The sequence below is a fragment of the Dermacentor variabilis genome, chromosome 3 (assembly GCF_050947875.1).
Source record: "Dermacentor variabilis isolate Ectoservices chromosome 3, ASM5094787v1, whole genome shotgun sequence".
NCBI lineage: Eukaryota > Metazoa > Arthropoda > Arachnida > Ixodida > Ixodidae > Dermacentor > Dermacentor variabilis.
Window position 1 is genome coordinate 78,368,178 of NC_134570.1, and position 21,697 is coordinate 78,389,874.

At 48.8% G+C, this 21,697-nt stretch overlaps 1 protein-coding gene across 2 annotated transcripts in view; it reads right to left on the reverse strand.

The window, feature by feature from the left end:
* Positions 1-21,697, reverse strand: part of LOC142575924 (uncharacterized) — a 350,863-nt gene that overhangs the window by 60,770 nt on the left and 268,396 nt on the right. For both annotated transcript variants that reach the window (XM_075685728.1, XM_075685727.1), the window contains one exon: positions 20,027-20,101. Coding sequence is in view for 1 of the 2 variants with exons in the window: in XM_075685727.1 (XP_075541842.1) it covers positions 20,095-20,101 (7 nt within the window). In the remaining variant the exon portion in view is untranslated. The remainder of the gene's footprint in view (positions 1-20,026; positions 20,102-21,697) is intronic.

Sequence of the window (21,697 nt, forward strand, 5' to 3'; positions counted from 1 at the left end):
GACAGTGAAGCAAAATATCACTACAGAAAAATTCCCAAAGAGGTAAAATAAATTCAGGGCTGAAAGGGTTAACATTTACAATAGCGGACAGAGGTGATTCAGCATTCAGAAATACCGCCAGCAGCCTTTCCTTATGAGCGGAATCTAAAGCTCCTGCGTTGGCGGCCTGTCGACTGTTCCCGTGCGCCAGCCGTCTGTGCTCACGATTCCCTAAAGCTCACAAATGGCGGAGAGAAGTGGGAGGATACCAAAGTGTCTCCCTGCGCGAATAACCCAACGCTGATGCAGTTTTCTGTTGCGCCTACGCGCACGCAGAGCCGGGGTCATATATAGTGTCCAGTTACGTTTAGTCCGCCTGAAACCCTTAAAAAATAAACAAACTGGCCGGGTTTCATTGAAGCGCACAGTCCAAACAAGATTACCGGAGAAACCGTATGATGCGTTAAACAACGTGAGAGTGATTGGCAATCGATCCTTTTTCGTAAAATCCTTGGATCTGGCTTGTGGCCTGTTTATCATAATCTTCACGATAGTCATTTGTCTTCGCAGACATTATACAGGGCTATCATCGCTGTTTGCCCTCCGAATGGTACAGTCAGATTATGAAAGGTCAATGCGGCGAGAAAATGTGATTTAGAGTACCTAAAGCAACTCACCATCATGAGGGTTACCTGGCGAGGGTCGTGTACTTATTTAGGGATACACAGCCCTGAAATAACGCTACTATTTTACTCATGTTGTTGGAAGGAAGAAGTACAGGGAAGAAACTTGGCAGCGTTGACGAGTGGCAGAACAAAGAATGACAACGGTGGGGGACAATAACACACGTAAGGGAAGGAGAAAGCGCATAGAAAATGAAAAGTTGCCCACGTCTTTTTTTTTTTTTATTGCTTTTGTGTCTTGGCCTTCATACTGTGAGCGAAGTACTCTCGCAACAATGGAAGCATGTAGCAAAACTTGCATTTGAAAGGCACCTTGTATTCCGTAACTTCGTTATCAGTTGCGACAGTGAGTCAAAGAAAGAAAGCGTATTCTATGGTGTGACCTATATTCACGGCTGTTTCTGCTCTACTGCCCTCTTACATGTTGCTGCAACAAAGCACTTAGGGAAAGGTAGTTGGCTTCACTGTCGAGGCTGTGTGTGCGAAGACGTGGAAAGCTGCAGTGAACAAGTCGGTGCATAAAGCTTTCTGAACTGTTACAGCGCCAACACCGGAGAAACAGTCCTAACCAATCGCCATACAGCTGGTCCCCGCGAACGGATTAAAAACATGCTTTTTTCCCTTCGGAAGTCGTATCCTCAATCCGAGCCGATCAGCACAAAGCCACGAGCTCGAACGAGCAATGTGAACACCCTGTATGCCAAGTCCACGGAGATGAATTATCCTTGCCTATTTTCTCTACCTAATTACTGCTTGTTGAATTGATAATAAACTAAAGCTATAATGAAATACGTTGAAATGCAGGGTTTTTCACACAACAGGCAGTGACCCAAGCCAAAAATTCTCATGCCACCCGTGCTTTCATCATAAAAGGCTTCAATTATCTTGTCAAGGATCACTCCGTAAGTAGGGCTATTGGGATTACCTTGCATCTAAAGGAGGGACCACGACAATCGCGTTGACAGAAAAAAACTTGCAGTGCTGCTTCATAAATAAACAAGGCATGGCTATTTCTCTTACATTCCCGACTCGCCGCTTCAAAGTTGTACCGGTAGTGCTTTACAAAGATCGTGCATATATACAAAGCAGCCTTCAACTTTTGTCGCGATAATAAGCTGGCTTTCGATGATCGTGCTTAATTACCGCCATTACAGCTCGGGTATATGCCCGATGAAAAGCTTAATGATTGCCGCGCGCGACCTTTCTATAACGCTGTCAAACGCTGAGCGTTGCGACATCACTGCAGATTAATCTCGACTCGTGAGGATGGCTTCGCACCCTCTGAAAGAAGCACCGTTCCCCAGCCACGTCAAAACGGACAACGGAAAACAACAACACCCTCCTCCCTAGTGTGGTTGGTCTCCGCGGATAACACACCTCCGTATCATTTCCCCGTTCGCACCTCCCGGAGGCGCGCGTTCACACCGCGGTGCCATCGCGAGAAAAGCGCGCGAGACGGCGACCATCCCGCGACGGACCCACCGCCAGTTCCGGAACGCATCTCCTCTGTCAAACTCCGCGTCGCCACGGTGTCCCGTTGCCGTGTGGTGCGCGTGACGCATGCCTACGGGAAACGTGTGGGAAAGGTTCCCTCGCAAAGCACGTGTGCCGCGACGAAGGCTGGAACGGATGCGATGTATAGAATAACATCGACGCCAACGCCCACCGCGTAGATCCGACCGATGGCGACGGGAGCTGAATCCGCGGGGACTGGAAGTGAATAACGCACTAAATTCACCGGAGTTCCTCTGAGCAGGGCCCGGCGATCGACTACGAATAGGCTGTAGTAGGCGCACAGTGAAACAATTAAGATTTAAGCCCACAAAAAGCGTCCACAAGCCGTTTTGAATGCATGCCAAGAGCTCGCCAACGCGCATCTGCGCGGTTTCTGCACCACGGACCGAGCCACCTCAGAAGTTATTTGCTCGTCCACAACTCCTGCAATGACGTTTAGCACAATTGATTTAGATGAAGAAAGCTTATATACATTATTTCCCGCGTCATCATTCACATGAAAGTTATAAACTGAAAAAATAAAGGATGGTCGGGAAAGACGACACAAGGAAATTCCGACAATACCTATAGCGTGGCACCAACGCAGTCTCATAAAGCTGTTGTTTTTCCTCCCGACACTATCGCGCACGCTTATCCCGAATCTGATATCAGCGACGTTCGGAACGTGCATCCGAACACCCAACGCAAAGGTTCACGCGTGGTTCTCATCGTTCATACAAACAAAAGCAATTAGGTTTTCTTGGTGGCACACTATCGTCCTTGGGAAAGGTCACTCGTGATGTCACTGTTGAGGGGTAGCGCTTGTGGAAAGAGGGCGAATTGAGTCCAAAATCTCAAATAGAAGTATTGCTACAATGCCCTAGCTCTCAATAAGCTCCGAAGGAGCGGACAAATTTACTTTCGCTATATTGCATACAAGGTCCGTCGTGAAAATATTGCTAAATTACTTTAAGTGCGACTGTTTCGTGACTAATTTAAAGATTTTCGCAATTCTGCGCAAGATGAAAGTTGCAACGCGCAACTCATCCAGGACAGGACACGCCAGTACAGGCACAAATTTGCGGAAACCAAATTATACCTTATTCTTACGATCCATTCTTATGAACCATTCTTTAAAGCAAATTATGTACCAATCTTCTCTCAACAAACATCGTCTTCGTCCTCACGACATCACTGCGTCGACGTCAAACAGTTTTATGCATTCGAATGAACACGCCGTTTACATTTAGTCATAACTTTGCGAATGGTGTAGTGCACAAACATAACCACTGCATGGAATTAGGACTGGGATCTGTGCGGTGATTACACATAAACAACGCATGAAAATTACAACGCTTCACAGAATGACAAGAGAGACGTTTGTACGCCTCTCATTTAGGTGCAGATCATTCAATTAACCGTTTCACATAGATTCCAAGATGTGCGTTTTGTCTTAACGAGTTTTGACAAAAATGTGCCTTCCTCCTAAATTATATACTCTCTATTACGAAGGCCTCACATTCCCCGCGGACAACAAAACAAACAAACAAAAAAGAAGGGAAAAAGGGAAGAGAGTGAGAACTACGACAAACTATAACGCGCGTCTCACGCTTTGTTTACTGGTAAGCCGCGGGTATATATGAATGACTTCGAGGATTGTTTGAAACAAGTATGTTTTTGTAAGCGATGCACGCACCCCCCCCCCCCCCCCCCCCCTACATAAAATGCAGCTTGGCTTTTGCTGAGCACGCAGCGAGTTCTCGTGGCCATGTTGCGCCGCGTTAATGCGACGCCAAGCCGCCGCGAATTTTTCAAATTTTTCTACACGTGCTTCCAGCGAAGACGCCCCATTTCCCAAATTGCTCTGCATTAAACCTTCTTTGCGGTGTTCGCGTGTGAATAACACGTCCGGAACCACGCGAAGACAGGAGTGACGCAAACTTTGCGCGGACGGCACTACATATAGTGCACGCGCATGCTCTGTAGACGCTTTAAGTGCTTCAGCTAGTTGATACGATGTTCACGCTGGCCGTGCTCACAATCACAAGCACCCGACTAACGACATTTTCCAGAGGGGAGACGCAGTTAGATGTTTTTTTAAGACAGCAGGGGGGCGGTGCTTCAACCTTGGAATTTCCTACGTAACGCCAGGCGTATATAGCTTCCGTGTCTCGCAAGCCAAATGTCACATGTGGTTACTTCACTAGAGGAAAAAAAAAAAAAAGTGAAATAAAATTCACTTGCGCCACGGAACTACTCAATGCAATATCTTCCTTATTTTGCGCATAAACTGAAGAAATACCGAACAGCTTTTCTCCCCTATGAAGCGCTTGTACAACTTTCGTGCTTTGCCAGTTCTTTAGATCCAAGAAGCATGGTTTCATTTTTAGGGTGACATTTCATGGGAGCTCTTCACATCTTCCCGTCAGTGTCGGTTAATTCGGATATCGTTACCAAGCACTTTGCCGCCGGTGCTCTTACTGGGGTTTTACTAGCCTTCGGCGATGCATGGTACTACTGCTCGATAAGGTAAGCGGTAAGCAAACATCGCTAAGCGCGTTGACCCTGCTTCATTTTAAGCTCGATCAACTGACAGGCTAACGATTACAGGTACGGCCTACCGACGAATATACCCTACCCAGCTTTATACGTTTCTTTTATCCTGGAGGTGGGCAGAGAGAGAGAGAGAGCGAGAGGGTGGACGTGCTCATATAAAGGCTATGATTGGGATTCCTCAGTCGCGTAGATTGTTTGCATTGACGTCATCATGGCCGCCATCTTGGGATATCAGCAGTCGATAAACTGCGTAGACAGTAGACGTGACAGTATGACAGGCGCGTCTTGAGAAGAACGACATATCGATTAGCCTGACAAACCGGGAAACATTGTCACCGTCAAAAAGGTAAACAAAGTACACGTGGTAATATAGTGGACTGCGGTTACTACGACCGCCGTTCTCAGGGAAACGTTCCGTACGCAATTCCAATATTTCCGTATGTTTTCCTGTAATGCTTGTGGAATCTATATGAATTCCATATAAATTCAATGTAATTTTCGTGGTAGTCGTGCGGAAAACACACGGAATACTTGGAGTGCGTACGGAACGTCTCAAGGGATGTTCGGGTACTAATACAATGAGAAACAGTATTCGTGACGTCACCTGAAAACAATGTATACTGCCTACGCGTTCCTGTTTCTCATTTTTATGATGGCGGCTTTTCATCGGAATATCACTTATCCAGTTATCGCTCGGCACAAGACGCCCCTACACTTTATCCGAATTTATTTTTAACAGTGTCGCCGATTAGATCAATAGCTAAAGACAGTGGTCTAATCAGATTGCACACGTGATGCGCCATCCCATACATTTTATAACAAACGCGAGCTCCAGCGATTACTCTGGAATGTGCGGTGATGCATGCATAAACAAGAGAACGGACTCGACACGCGTGTTCAGACTTCGGCAACCGGCGACTGCGTTCGCCACTATCGTTGCGATTTGAGCGTTTCTTGTTTTCCAAGGGCAGAAGTTCGCCCAATAAAGAGCCAAATTCTTAACTACCAACAACGTCACAACAACGTCGCAGCGTTGTAGCAAGTGGTTCACACAGACGTGGATCGGCGCGAAGCCGTACAAGCTCAGCGCATCTCTTCAATACTTCCGACTTTCAGTCGGACCTTTGTATCCGCGGCAGCATGAGACTCACATATGCGTCTCTCACGAACCAAGCTTTATTCAGCCTGTGCAAGCAAATTGATTATTTACGCAGTGCGGACGAATGCACAGACCAGTGAACGAATGAACACTGCGGACGAATGAACAGCGATTTACTCGCGACTTCCTAAGTGAGCCTTCTACATGGCGTCGACGCGACGAAAACCGTTTTCGCTGCCACGTTGTCGCAACCCCGGCCCGTGTTAACGCGAGTCGCGTCGCGACGACAGACGGCGTCGTCAACTAATATTAAACAACGGTCGGCAAAGCTTCCACTCTCGGGTGCCACTTTTTTGTGCCATCTGGAGCGGCGACGTTCTCAGCTCATAAGGCCGTGACGCGCTATATATTCAGTGCGGGAGCATCGCTCTGCTACGCTGTCACATCGGAACGGCTCGGCCGACCAGCCATGCATGCATGCATGTTATTGTGGCTAAAGGCTACGTGGTGCAGCCACTCAGGATATCTTGTAGTGCGGCCAGACAGCTTCCACGACCGGCGGGTCACGCCACCCGATCTCGCAGGCCATGCGCTAGAAATTCTGCAGCGCTGTGTAGAACTACCGGATGGACGTTGACTAATCGTCAAGGCGTAAAGAATAAAATCTCTCATAAGGAACATAGTTGCAAGTCCTAGTGATTCACTCGTGAAAGTTGCCATCCAGGGGAGTTGGTATACACGACGGTAACAACCTTGCCGCTGTTTCCGCCGTATTATAACGCGTACGTCATTAGCAAGTCTACAGGAACGATGAGAAAGCACCTTTACTTCCCGTGGTCAGGATTCGCAAACGTGGCAACTTGCTGATCAAGCATCCGTACGAAACCATGCGTTCTGATTCCCCACTTCCTGATAATATTCAGCGACACGCACTCACCGAGCAGGCGCCGATACTGCGTTCAGAGAAATATTGAAAGTCCCGAAATGAGAGGGCAAGCGCCCACACTTCTTGATTAAGGCAAAAGAAAAAAAGTTGCAGTTTTGCCCGACAGGCGAAACATCGATTGAGATAGCAAATTATTAGACAGTTATACGAAGCCAGGTTAGTAGTTTTATTGGCCGTGTAAACTTGTAGAAAGTGTAAACATTCGCTTACTAACTAAATTAACAAGCACCGAATTAAGCGCGCGCAAGCAAACATGAACACACTGAATGACCATGCACACTCGCTGTGAAAACACTGGAGTGGGAAAGCGCGGCAGCAGCAGCGAGCGAATTTACCTTCCCGCTGCTTTTCGCCTCAATGTGCACTAAACGCACGCATATAGTCCGACTTAGTGTGAGCGTGCCCACGCTACGTCCCGTTGTCGACAACAACAACGTCTATAGTTCAACGCACTGGCGCGGCCAACGCGCTCCGACGTGGAGATGGCCTGTTGCGTTTCGCCTGCGACACGTGGTTTTGCCGGCGCGACTGCGGCGGGGCGGCAGACATTTTGGCCCGATCGTCGTCGCCGCAACACTCATCGGCAGGTGTTTCCAGGCGCGACTGCGGCGATGCGACCGCAAAGGATCACCCTCTCATTCCAGTCATTGTGCCCGAAACAGGCGATGCCAAAGCAGGGATCATCCTCTCATTCCAGTCATTGTGCCCGAAACAGGCGATGCCAAAGCAGGGATCATCCTCTCATTCCAGTCATTGTGCCCGAAACAGGCGATGCCAAAGCAGGGATCATCCTCTCATTCCAGTCATTGTGCCCGAAACAGGCGATGCCAAAGCAGGGATCATCCTCTCATTACAGTCATTGTGCCCGACCGGCAGCGCTACAACAGGGTGCTACGAGATCGTGCTCGACAGGGTGCTACGAGATCGTGCTCGACATGGTGCTACGGCAGCGCTACGACAGTGTGCGTCACCATTAGCCCATTGTACATTCACGTGCTCGTCTTTTGAGGGGTTCCTTCTTGCCCTCAACTGCGAGAGTATAAAAACAGCTGCCCCCGGACGCCAAGAAGGAGGGCTCCGATTTCTTCTGTTGAGTGAAGTGCTCTCCCGTCTCTCTACTTCGGTCAAACCTGACCACCTACTCTTTGCGATGTTAAAATAAACAAGTTGTTTTGTTGTTACCAGTCGACTCATGCTTTGCCGGGACCTTCGGATGCTTCCAGTTGTACCCCAGGCCGCCAGGCCAACGCTACCCTTGGGGCTTGCGACCCAGGTACAACCACGGGCGTCAGCGCCGAGTTCCCAACAGATCGTACCAGCGGTGCGATCCAAACATCTGGTTGGCAGCGGTGAGATCGCCTCCGACTTCAAACAACTGTCTGCCAGCGGTGAGATCGCGACAACGGAGGCCAGCAGCGAAGAGATGCAGTTGACTGTATGCTGAGCAGCTCAACGACGATCCGGGAGCAGTGCAACGAGCCCTGTGTGACGACTGGTTGCCTGCAGCGGAACGACTGCGTGGAATTCCTGCCTGCGAGGTTTGGTGAGTGCGGGACTTTCTTCTTCTGAGCTTTGCCAGGCTTTTGTTAGTGTCAGAAACAGAGCTGGTAATTGTGGTTGTCGTTGCTGCCGGGTTAGTTTGCGGCAAGACAATAATAGGCAGTAGAGAAAGCAGCATTCAGAGCAGCCATGGATTTGAAGTCGTTGCGCAAACCGAAATTGTTGGAGCTTGCAAGAGAGTTGGGTCTGGATGTCTCGGACAAACTCAGAAAACCTGAACTGCTAAAGGCTATTCTTGAGTTAGAGGCTGAGGATGACGAGCTGTCGGAATGCCTTGAGACTATTGAGGAGAGGTCAAAAAGACAGGAGCGCGAACTTAAAGAGCAAAAAGAGAGACAGGAGCGCGAACTTAAAGAACAGAAAGAAAAAGAAGAGCGTGAACGTAAAGAACAAAAAGAGCGAGAGCAACAAGAGAAAAAAGAAGAGCGCGAACACGCTTTGGAAATGAAGCGTCTCGAGGTAGAGATGGAACGCGCTCGTAATGGAAGTCAGGCACACGGTGCAGGAGAACGAGTATTGTTCAAAATGACTGACCTGATGCGGCCGTTTAAGCTTGGAGAGGACATTGGTTTGTTCCTGGTTAACTTTGAGCGAACGTGCGAGAAGCAGGGGTTCTCTCGGGAAACGTGGCCACAGCGGTTGCTCACTTTGTTACCCGGCGAGGCGGCCGACGTAGTCGCTCGCTTGGATAGAGAGGAAGCAGAGGATTTCGACAAAGTGAAATCGAGTCTTCTAAAAAAGTACCGGCTGTCTGCGGAGGCGTTCCGTCGGAAGTTTCGGGAAAATGAGAAAGGCAAAAGTGAGTCATATACAGAGTTTGCGTATAGGCTTATGTCGAACATGCAGGAGTGGCTCAAAGAAGAGAAAGCGTTTGGTGACCACGATAAAGTTCTGCAGTGTTTCGGGCTAGAACAGTTTTATAGTCGGTTACCTGAGAACGTGCGATACTGGGTCTTGGATAGGCCAGACGTGAGTACGGTGGCTAGAGCCGCTGAGCTAGCCGAGGAGTTTGTGACGCGTCGAGCTCGCGGAGCTAAGGACGGTCAAAAGGGTGAATTTGGCTCGAAGTTTGAGAGGCCGAAGTTCACACCCATGAGAGCAAAGGGGAACACGCGTAGTGCGGATGCGAGTGGAAGCAGTGCGACCGAACCTAAGGAGACGGCGGCAGCCGAAGCCGAACGCAGAAAGCGGTTCGAGATGAGGCGAGCGGGCGTTTGTTATACGTGCCAGAAGCCGGGTCACTTTTCGGCGCAGTGTCCGGAAACAACACCAAAAGTTGTGTTTTTTTCAATAGGCAGCATTGACGAGAACATGAAGCTTCTCGAGCCTTACATGCGAGACCTCCTCGTGAACGGGAAAGAGTGCCGAGTGCTTCGCGATTCCGCAGCTACGATGGATGTAGTTCACCCATCTTACGTAGAACCCCATATGTTCACGGGCGAGTGCGCGTGGATCAAGCAAGCCGTGGAAGCTCATAGCGTGTGTCTGCCAGTAGCAAAGGTGCTTATTGAAGGACCTTTCGGAGCGCTTGAGACGGAGGCGGCAGTGTCATCTATGCTGCCACCCCAGTACCCGTACCTATTTTCAAACAGGTCCGATCACCTCCTGCGCGAGAAGGGGCTTTTGTTTGGTGAAGCTAGTGTTCAGGCCTTAACCAGATCGAAGGTTCGGGAGCTCGCTGCAAAGGCGGTAGTTGCGGGGCCGACGTTATCAAACAACGAAAAAGGGTCAGAGGCGCAGCAAGCTGATATTCAGAGCACGCCCGAACTGAATAAACTTGAGTCTGTAACGTTAAAGGCACCAGATACCGGAGAGGAAAATCCCGATGCGGGAAAGTTAGAAGAGCTATCTACTGATTTGCTCATCGCGCCTACGTCAGACGGACTTGATAGGTTGCTAAAAGTCAGCCGGGCGGCTTTGATAGCCGAGCAAAAAAAGGATGGCAGCCTGGAAAACGTGCGCTGCAATGTCAAAGAAGGTATCGCCAGGAAAACTGCGCGTTTTGTGGAAAGAGGTGGAGTCCTGTACCGGAAGTATCTAGACCGCAGAGGAGTGGAGTTCGATCAGCTGATCGTGCCTCAATGCTATCGTCAGGATCTGTTGCGCTTGTCACACGGGGGTTCGTGGTCCGGACACCTTGGAGTTAAGAAAACTAAGGACCGTCTCTTGCAAGAGTACTATTGGCCAGGGTGTTTTCGGGACGCAGACCATTTCGTGAGGACATGTGACACTTGTCAGCGGGTGGGCAAACCAGGGGACAAATCAAGGGCGCCGTTGAAATTGGTACCTATCATTACGGAGCCTTTTAGACGGCTCGTTATTGATACAGTGGGACCTCTGCCGGTAACAGCCACGGGGTACAGACACATTTTGACTGTGATCTGCCCAGCGACAAAGTTCCCTGAAGCAGTGCCGCTTAAAGAACTCAGCTCAGTTGAGATAGTTAATGCACTACTGTCCATATTTGCGCGAGTTGGTTTCCCTGCGGAAATCCAATCAGATCAGGGCACAGTGTTTACAAGCGCTTTGACGACAACTTTTCTCGAAAGGTGTGGGGTAAAGCTGTTACACAGCTCAGTGTACCACCCACAGTCGAATTCCGTTGAGAAGCTCCACTCCGTCATGAAGCGCGTGTTGAGAGCGTTGTGTTTTGAACATCGAACTGACTGGGAGCTGTGTCTGCCTGGGGTGATGTTTGCTTTAAGGACCGCGCCGCATGCGGCTACGGGGTTTTCGCCAGCTGAACTGGTGTACGGTCGCTCGCTTCGATCTCCGCTTCGCATGCTTCGAGAATCATGGGAAGGTAGGGGCGACGACCCAGTCGTGGTGGAGTACGTGCTTAAGCTCCTCGAACGCTTAAGAAGGGCACAGGAGTTGTCAGGTGAAGCAATGACAAAGGCCCAGCAGAGGGCCAAGGTTTATTATGATCGGACAGCCAGGGCCCGTCGTTTTGAGGTTGGCGATGAGGTCATGATATTGCGCACATCGCTAAACAACAAACTAGACGTGCAGTGGGAGGGCCCAGCACGAATTGTTCAGAAACTGTCGGACGTTAACTACGTGGTAAGTCTGCCAGGAAAGCGGAAAGCACAGCAAGTTTACCACTGTAATCTGCTCAAACCTTATAGACAAAGGGAAGCAGTGGTGTGCATGATGGTAAACGTTCCTGAAGAGCTTCCGGTCGAGCTTCCAGGACTAGGCTCAGTGACGAACAGGGAAGACACCGGTCAAGTCATTAGTGACCTTATCAGTAAAGCACCGCTGTCACCCGAGCAGAAAACCGAACTACACCAGCTATTACAAGAGTTTCAAGGTCTGTTCTCTGAGAGGCCTGGTAGGACTTCTGTACTTACTCATGATATAGAACTTACCTCCCCAGAGCCAGTACGATCCAAGGCGTATCGGGTGTCACCCCGCCAGAGCGATATTATGAAGGCTGAGGTAAAGAAAATGCTACAGCTCGGTGTTATTGAGGCAGGTGAGAGTGATTATACCTCCCCTTTGATTTTAGTTGAGGTACCGGGCAAGGAACCTCGTCCTTGCGTCGACTACCGCAGGCTTAATTCCATCACTAAGGATCAAATTTATCCGATCCCTAACATCGAGGAGCGCCTTGAGAAAGTTAGTAGCGCTCAGTTTATTTCCACCCTAGATCTTGTCAGGGGTTATTGGCAGGTTCCACTTACAGAAGAGGCTAGTAGGTATGCGGCGTTCATTTCACCAATGGGAACATTCCGTCCTAAAGTGTTGAGTTTTGGTTTGAAGAACGCGCCATACTGTTTTTCAAGTCTCATGGATAAAGTGTTGCGGGGACAGCAAGAATTCGCTTTACCGTATCTAGACGACGTAGCGATATTCTCCGCATCCTGGTCTGAGCATATGGCACACTTGCGGGCAGTGCTAACCCGCCTGCGCGAAGCGGGCTTGACAGTCAAGGCTCCTAAGTGCCAGTTAGCACAGGCCGAGGTTGTCTACCTCGGTCACGTGATTGGTCAGGGTCGTCGCCGCCCCTCTGAAATAAAAGTGGCCGCTGTGCGAGACTTTCCGCAACCGCGCACCAAGACCGATATTCGGTCGTTCTTGGGTGTCGCCAGCTACTATCAGAGGTACATCCCCAGGTACTCTGATATCGCGGCTCCCCTGACGGATGCTCTAAGAAAGACAGAGCCTCAAACAGTCGTCTGGGACGAGACAAAGGAAAGAGCTTTTAGCGCCCTAAAGAGTGCCCTAACAAGCCAGCCTGTGCTACGATCGCCAGACTATACAAAAGGGTTCATTGTTCAGTGCGATGCTAGTGAGCGAGGCATGGGCGTTGTACTGTGCCAACGGGAAAATGGAGAAGTAGAACACCCCGTCCTGTATGCTAGTCGTAAGCTGTCCAGTCGTGAGCAGGCGTATAGCGCCACCGAGAAAGAGTGTGCGTGTCTCGTGTGGGCCGTTCAGAAATTGTCATGCTATCTAGCCGGCTCGAGGTTTATCATTGAGACGGATCACTGCCCTCTCCAATGGCTGCATACCATCTCTCCCAAAAATGGCCGCCTCCTGCGCTGGAGCCTCGCTTTACAACAATATTCCTTTGAGGTGCGTTACAAAAAGGGGAGTCTCAACGGTAACGCCGATGGCTTAAGTCGAAGCCCCTAACGTAGGAATCAGCCTCAAAATTGTTTGTTACTGATGTTTTTCTTCCTGAGGCAGGATTTTTTTTTAACATATTGCTTTTGTTTAGTGTTTCAAAGTGATGATATGCTTTCTAGTGCAATTTTTCAATTTGTGGACGCGTTCTGAGTGATGCTAGACTACTGTAAGGAACTAGGCAGTGGTATAAAAAGGGGGAAGAGCCTGGCAGGGCTTAGTGAGGGTTGTGCCGTGCTTGCTGACTGAGCGGTTGAGTTTCAGCGTAGTTCTAACGCTTGCCGGGAACGAGAACAAAAATGTGAACTCTCCCGAAGTCACTTTGCAGTGTCCCGTGCGAACCTGAACTAGAGAACGAGGCCTTCTCTGTGCGCTGCGCTCAAGAAACGTCAAGGGACGCCCGACTTCGGTTATGAGCATCATCGAGCGACATCCCTCCGGACAGCGGATGCAGTCCCCTGTCCATCGGGATCTCCTTCCCCCGGCGGGGCGGTCTGTTGCGTTTCGCCTGCGACACGTGGTTTTGCCGGCGCGACTGCGGCGGGGCGGCAGACATTTTGGCCCGATCGTCGTCGCCGCAACACTCATCGGCAGGTGTTTCCAGGCGCGACTGCGGCGATGCGACCGCAAAGGATCACCCTCTCATTCCAGTCATTGTCCCCGAAACAGGCGATGCCAAAGCAGGGATCATCCTCTCATTCCAGTCATTGTGCCCGAAACAGGCGATGCCAAAGCAGGGATCATCCTCTCATTCCAGTCATTGTGCCCGAAACAGGCGATGCCAAAGCAGGGATCATCCTCTCATTCCAGTCATTGTGCCCGAAACAGGCGATGCCAAAGCAGGGATCATCCTCTCATTACAGTCATTGTGCCCGACCGGCAGCGCTACAACAGGGTGCTACGAGATCGTGCTCGACAGGGTGCTACGAGATCGTGCTCGACATGGTGCTACGGCAGCGTTACGACAGTGTGCGTCACCATTAGCCCATTGTACATTCACGTGCTCGTCTTTTGAGGGGTTCCTTCTTGCCCTCAACTGCGAGAGTATAAAAACAGCTGCCCCCGGACGCCAAGAAGGAGGGCTCCGATTTCTTCTGTTGAGTGAAGTGCTCTCCCGTCTCTCTACTTCGGTCAAACCTGACCACCTACTCTTTGCGATGTTAAAATAAACAAGTTGTTTTGTTGTTACCAGTCGACTCATGCTTTGCCGGGACCTTCGGATGCTTCCAGTTGTACCCCAGGCCGCCAGGCCAACGCTACCCTTGGGGCTTGCGACCCAGGTACAACCACGGGCGTCAGCGCCGAGTTCCCAACAGATCGTACCAGCGGTGCGATCCAAACAGGCCCTAGCTCTATCCGCGCGTTGGTCGCGCCTGCTGTGCCGACCCACAATTCATTGCGCGAAAACACGCCCACGCCGCTTCGCGCGCGGTCTGACAGCCGTACAAAGCGGCAAAGTGGGTTGGGGATAGTTCTGCGCATGCTCCGAATAGAGCCCCCGACATCGAAGATAAAGGGGATGGCGTTTCGGCTGGCGCGGCGCAAGCGGCGCAGCCTGACTGCGCCGCAAGCGACGCTCGCCCGCGCGCCGAGAACGCCGGACTATAAACGCGCCTTAAGCGGTGGGAACACAGTACACACGAAACTATCACCACTCGCAGATCACCCTCAAGATAGGGCGCGCACGGCCGCGCTATGAGCAGGCGCCAGCAGAGTAGAATCACCTCCCTTCCCTCCCCCGGTGCCTTGGGCGCGACCGAAGACGACGCGCTTCCTCCCGCTTTCTTCCCTTGCGCACGCGATATTGAGCCACCATCGTCGGCGCCCCTTTGTGCGCTTTCATTCACACACACAGTACACATCGCGCGGCGACGATGTTATCGTCCTTGGACTTTATACCGAACATCACGGCGACGACAACGGAGATGGCAGAAATGAGCCGGGAGCGTCCATATAATTGATATCGCAATAAAATGCAAACACCAAGCTGCCCACCAGTGAAGTTTTAAAAAAAACCTTTCGAGGCACGAATATCTTGTTCCGCACATTGCATGAGTAGTCATACAGCATGGCAGCCAATCTTGTGTGTGCGGGAAAGCGGGCGTATATTGTTAGTCGCTTCACCTGCCCCTCGGCATAAGCCACCGGCTATCACACTAAAGAAGCGGCCAACCAATATATAACGTGTTACATATAAACCTTTTTTTACAGTTGCATAAAGATTCTTCGTTGATGCCTGCGGCAGTGTTTTGCGGATGCAGACGACGCACCGAAAATTCTTAGGTGAAAGTGCGAGCCCTTCGACATAGTTCACTAACAAATGCAAAGAAATAAAGCAAACGTAACCTTGCTCACGGCTATGTTGCATCATGACTTCAATTATTCAATAACTCTGCTGAATATTATAAGAACACAGTTACAAAGGCGGTGTGGACAAATACGGGCATCCAATATGCGGCGCCGTTTCTTTCTTTCCTTTCTTCAGTTCTGCCTTCGCAACAAGTATGTACTTTTTTTTCTTTTTAGCTTTGTTTTCGTAAACATTGCTCAAAAAACGTTCCTCTATATATTGTTCTCATTGTTAGCGATCGCGTTCGGGCCTTTATTGTTAATTTCGGACCTCAACGTAAGTGCGACGTTTCCACGGCGAATTCTTGAAACTGAACATGCTTGGCAATATCTATTGAAAACGTTGCGGACTAAGCGTAAAAATAAAGAAAGTTCTTTTACCTCATATTGCAGGTCCCATTCAACAATGGAACACGGTCGTAACTTCATTTTCACAAATGCGTCGGTTGACAACCGAGCGGAAAGTGGCGTCATTTATTTCCTCGAGGTTATAGTCAGTTTCGCGCGATAATAGGGCATTGGTTGGTTGGCATGTGGGGTTTTAATGGCGCAAGAGCGACTGCGGCTATGACGCGCCAACCACAAGGTTGCGCTCATTCAAAAGGCTTGTGAAGCGGACGAAATAATTAAGACATTCTTTTACAGTTTATTCACCAGACTCGTGGCCTCGAAGAACTTAAAAGCGGCATTGATAGGTACTATAGTGCATGCTATGATAGTAATAAATGTGGATGAAATGGTGTTAGTGTTTTGTATAGTTCATGAAGATAATGCTGTGTTTCTTTCTCTAGCACCGGGCATGTGATTAAAGTGTGATTCACAGTGACAGGTTCCCTGCATTGTCCACACTCCACTTCTCCTTTTCCTCTTAGCAAAAAAGTGTGAGTCAAGTGTATGTGTCCTGCACGAAGACGACATAAAATCACTTCAATAAAGCATTCTTGGTGGTAACACGACTTCCATTCTTGTAGAATAGGTTTAACGGTTCGGAGTTTGTTTTGTACCCTGGAGTCCCATTCCTCCTGCCATTTTGAGTCGAATTCTGTGCGACATCTGTGTACACAGTCTTTGAAAGGTGCCTTCATACTTATGATGTTTCGTGTGTCGCCGTTGCTGCTAATTTATCCACTCTTTCGTTTCCAGTCACTTTCTCAACAAAACGTCGTTTTATGCTTTCAAGCACAGAAGTAAATGGAACACCAATGCGCTTCCCCGCAAAGTGCGGGAATTGTTATCTCGAAACTTGTGACATCCTGAGAACTCGTTCCAAGTGGATCCGCCTTGCGAACTCCACGGCTAGGATTTGTAAACTGCAATGTGTACCATAAAGTAGTTAGTTAAAAAAGTCAGTTTGTGAATTTTTGTAAATATCATGCATTTCGTTTTTTTTTTTTTTTTGCGTGTGCGGGTGCAAGTAGTGTCCGCCTCTTCGACTAGACCACCTCATGAACTAGAATTCTCCTATCTGCCACAGGCAACCTTTTAAGAATTGTTGAAAGCGCTCGCTCAAACAGCCTGCGCACTCTGAATGCAAATGACGCGCGGCATGCTGTTCGGCACATCGTCGATTTGCCGGCATGCTAATTCTTTCCTTTGTGCCAATCGGGAAACTGACCACCCGCAGTGCCAATAAGAGCGAGAGTTAAGACAGCGGTGGCGTACGGTGTCCATAACATGGCCAGCTAGCGGCCCGCGTCTCGCTCAATTGTACGTGCGCGCACGTTCGCTCTGTTCTCTCAGGTTGCGTTGCATCCCCGAACACTCAATACACAGTGTTGGTGTAAGGAAACACCCAAACGAATGTCAGTGGCTAAGTTGCCAGATGGAGTCACACCTTAAAGAGCGCATCATCAAGCGTAGGTATATACGCGCGCGGTCAGTATGGCATCGCAAAAAGTGTTCATTCGTCTTTAATATTCTTGCTCACTTTATTAAACCTCAAAGGTGAGAACTTAGCCGCCGTCTGCGTGTTGCATCGTATTAGGCCTCATTCCACCTAGTGGAGAGTGCAACGCAGAAGTTGTCCAAGCTCGCTTGAACGTCAATGTGTGAACGCGAATGTCACTGAAGTATCTCCGGCAACTAATTTTCCATTCAAGAGTGGCATAGCCATTTTCCGCGTATAAATCTGAGTTTGGAAAAACGTTTGTATTTCTAGAACTCGCAAATAACGAACAAGCGCGAGTGGATGCACTCGCCACAGCTGCGAAGTCCCGGCGGCCGTACATGACAACGGCCACGTGTATGCCACTTCCTGTGACCCCTTCGCTGCCCCGAACCCAACATCATGTTCGATTATCAGAGTTTTGATAATCATGCTTTCCATATGTCCATGATATTGTAAGCGTTTGTTTCTATTACAATAATGCATCGCAAGATAGTAGTGTGCTGCGTAGTTTCACAGGCGTCGTTCACTATGCTTTCTTTTTTATAATATAATCTTCGCCGACATAAGGTTTGTTGATTCAAATTGACGGTTGGAAATGACTTCCTTTCTTTAGGCCTTAGTCTATCACTGGTGCTTTGACTTTCGTCCGGTCGGCTACTCAGGTCTGCCTCTGTCAATCATAAATCAGATTGCTTAAAACGATTGTGTAATTGGTTCTTCAGGCAAAAGGTGGCGTACGCGCAGTATAATTTATTTCGGCACGGGATTGAAGAACAGAATCACCAGATCGGAATGGCTGGGCTGACGAAGTGTGCACGTCAGCCGAGGAAAAAAACATACAGTTAGAGGCAGAAAGGGAGGGTACAAGCCCGATTTGTCTCTGTGCACACACCCGGAAGCACTTCACCTATCTGAAGGCACTGTTCCTCAAAGCTTTGATTGTTATTCGCAGCGTCTGTTCTCGCCGTCAAGAAATAATCGGCCGTCGTCCTGGCGATTACTGTGCGAGAAAACTGTTATTTCCGCGAACACGGCTGGCGTGCTGTTTAGGGCCGACATTTACTATTCGCGTCATAGCAACATAGTTAACGAGACTCGACGGATGCGAAAGTAAAAGAGGACATCCACATGACCATAGTCTGAAGTTACGAAGGAAGCAAACCGTGTGAGTTCTTTTGTAAGAACGGTTAAAACCTGAAATATTATCTTGTCTTTCAACCTCGAGGCTTCATCGCAAAGCCTTTGTTGTTTCCCTCTGTAGCACTAGGCAAGATGCAAACGGGCAGCATTGTTATCTTTTAGCTAATGTGCCTACGCAGTGACGGCTTTTGAAGCCTTTGTCTAAACCAGAAAAGTCAAATGAAAATTTCGCTCATTATAGTGCAACGTCTCATAACTACTCGTGTACTAACTTACTGCTTGACTGCCCGATACTCTGACTTACTGATTAGGATGTTCGACGTTCAAAAATACCATAAAGGGTATGAGAAACGCTTTATTCGAGGGCTTTCGCTTATTTTGAGCTTTGACAAACTTAGGCCTTTCTCCAGCCTGCAACCAAAGCTCTACAAAAAAGTGTTTTTTTTTTTGTATTCCACTTCGGGATGAATGTTTAGGCCGGTATGTGGAACCGAACACGCAAAAGCAGAAAGAGCGTCATGGTTAGTGGGTCCTTCACGCGCGGATGTTTTGTCCTCAAGAGTCCCAAGAAAGGCCAAGCGGCACGATTTTTGTTGGCTTCTTATGATATGACTAATAAAAATCGCGTCTCTCGTTTAACCCCCTTTCTTCAAGCGGCATGATATCCTTTAGAGAAAGTTCTTATTGCGAAGTGGTCTCTTACGTATAGGGGAGGGGGGATGCATTTTGTAAGTGTCTGCTTAGTTGACTGTCCGTTTCGGCCACCACTGATTGGATGGAGCTGTACCAACGAGGAGGAGACTGGCTAGCGGCTTCAGCCCCCTCCTCAGTGGTACCTCAGGTCAGCCAATCGGCCCCCCAGCAGCAGCCGAAATGGACAGTCCACTAGATGAGCAACTACTGGATAACTGCCTCCCTAATTGCTCGTAAAAAGATGCGGCGCGTCCTAAGCAAGCATCCACTAGGCGAAGAACACGGTCTCTTACGAACCCGAAGTACCCACACTTTGGTCAGTTGGCACAGGTGGGATGCGCACAGCAACGCTTCCGCGTACGTGTACAAGAGTCACCACTTTTGAAGTTTGTTTCAGTAAAAATATCTTGTACACATAAACACCCCAAACAAAGGTAATCACATTGCAATTCGTTGTGTTCGCTCTTCATCCGGGATAGCAGCTCAATCTTGTGGCATTAGAAATTTACATTGCGGACGTTTTCCGTCCGTGATGATGCTATAGTCTCGCACTAAATAGTATCCACATTGCCAAAAATCAGCTGAAAACAAGATTACTAAACCATTGACATGTGGTTCCATATGCATCAGGCTTCAAGTCAGAGCTAATTTATTTCGATTACCCCTCCTGATTCAGTTTTGAAAAGCGGGTAAGCTCACGTCCACAGGTAGACAAGAAGGTCAGGGTTACAGAAAGCTATAATTTACTTGTATACTGCAGCAAACATAGCAGTTCTTTCGTCGTGAGCACAGACAGAAGAGAGAACTATATCAGTTCGAGAAGCTGAAACCCTTCGCTTTTCGTTTCATCATGTGTCTCGCCCGATCCACGGCAGGTCTGCGTTACGCTAAAGCGAGGTATAACCAAAGTTTAGACAGGAATTATTAAAGGCGTAGCCATACACTCGCATCTTTCTTATTTGATGCGCTTGAGCCGAATTTATTCAAATAACGAGGCCAACACTTACCTCCTACTTTATTTGGTCGCTGCCGGCTTGAGGAGTCCAGCTGTCTCATTTGCAAGAGACGCGTCACCTTAGAGCCTGCGCAAAGAAAAGACAGGGAAAATGAACGCAGCGCTCCGCGCAAGGACAGGATCATTCGGAAATAGTAAACAGGTTGTTGAGGGACCATCGAACGCCTCATCAATGCTGACAAATTCCGACGGTTCACGCACTGCGACAAGCAAACAACGATATGTTGTCCTATAAGGAAGCAAATCGTTATAAATACCAACTAAAACGAAATTTCAGGAAGGCTAAATTAGTTACAATTAAGTTTAATATATGTAGATATTATAAAAGCAATCTTGGCAAAGCTGCAGGGCTGGTATTGAGTAGGTAATTGTTTTATGACAAGTTTATAAATAGCTCGTAAGCAGACGACACAAGCAGCCGGTGCATAGCGGATATGATGCAGAACCCTGAACATGGCCTCAGATATCTAGCAAGCCGCGGATCTTGTTTCGATCTGGGAGGACCACGTGTAAAGCCGCCGGGCTGGTTCTGAACACTACGGGCATTGCGACGGTTGCGACGAATGATAGTGACGATGTTATCTGCGTGCGAGTCACGTGTGTCAAAAACGTTTATGTCTGCCAACTTTTCGTGGCACATGCACTCGTATTACAAACGTCAAATTTTGCAGGGAGGCTGTCCGTGTATATACATTATAGCTAGGGGGGGGGGGGGGGTTGAGGGCTCTGTAGGAGGTCCTTCATTTCTTTCTGGTATATTATAGGCGTAACAAGCAACACCGCTCTTCTTGCCAGTACGCTTCACGTGAAGGCTGTGGATTCGATAAGCGCCCAGCAGCGGGTTCCTTTTTCTTTCCCCGCTGTAGTATTTCTTTATCAGTGAAGCGTAAAATACATTTGCAGAGTAAAATATATGCAGTACCTCGAGCTTTATTTTTCTGACAGACTTAGTTTCTTCGCTAGTTCTGGCAGACTGGGTTTGTTTCCGATGCCTACTCATGATGTTTAGCTGCTCAGAACTATTTGAAAATGGCACCACTGATCGGTGGGCTACCTTTCTGAAAGGAAGCAGCTAAATTTCTTCTCCTGGTTGCTCTTTATCTCTATAGCACTCGCATAGAAGCGCTATCAAGAGCTACAGAGCGCCAGGTAGTTCGGTCACTTGTCTGCTTTCTAAGCGTTCCGGCTACCAACGCGTGACAAACTTTCTTAAATCTATCCCTCTTGGTAACCCGAGGTGCTACTAAAGATATGTGTGTTTACGACAGGATGCTCTCGTGACAATGAAAATTTTGAATCATAACCATCAGGTATCCAAATTTATGCGAAATGAAAGAAACGTTTCTGATGAGCTTCGCTTTGCGTTGGATCAGCATTCCGATTTCATCCCGCTAGCCTTAAACAAATTGGTATGAAATCACGGCCGAGAAATTCCTTTCCGCCTGTGATGCATCTCACCTTTAATTACAAGCCATTACTTGAGCTCCAAAAAACAGTTAGTGAGCCATTAGGAAAATAAGCTTTCCAAATTTCTCGCTAACCCTAGCTCACTCATAGTGAAGCCAGGAGAGTTCGACGGTGTTGTGCTGCGAGTGAATAACGGTGAGTCGGCCGACGCACCACAGAGAGTCCCCATGCAGGTAGTTTCTCGTCGGGAGAAACC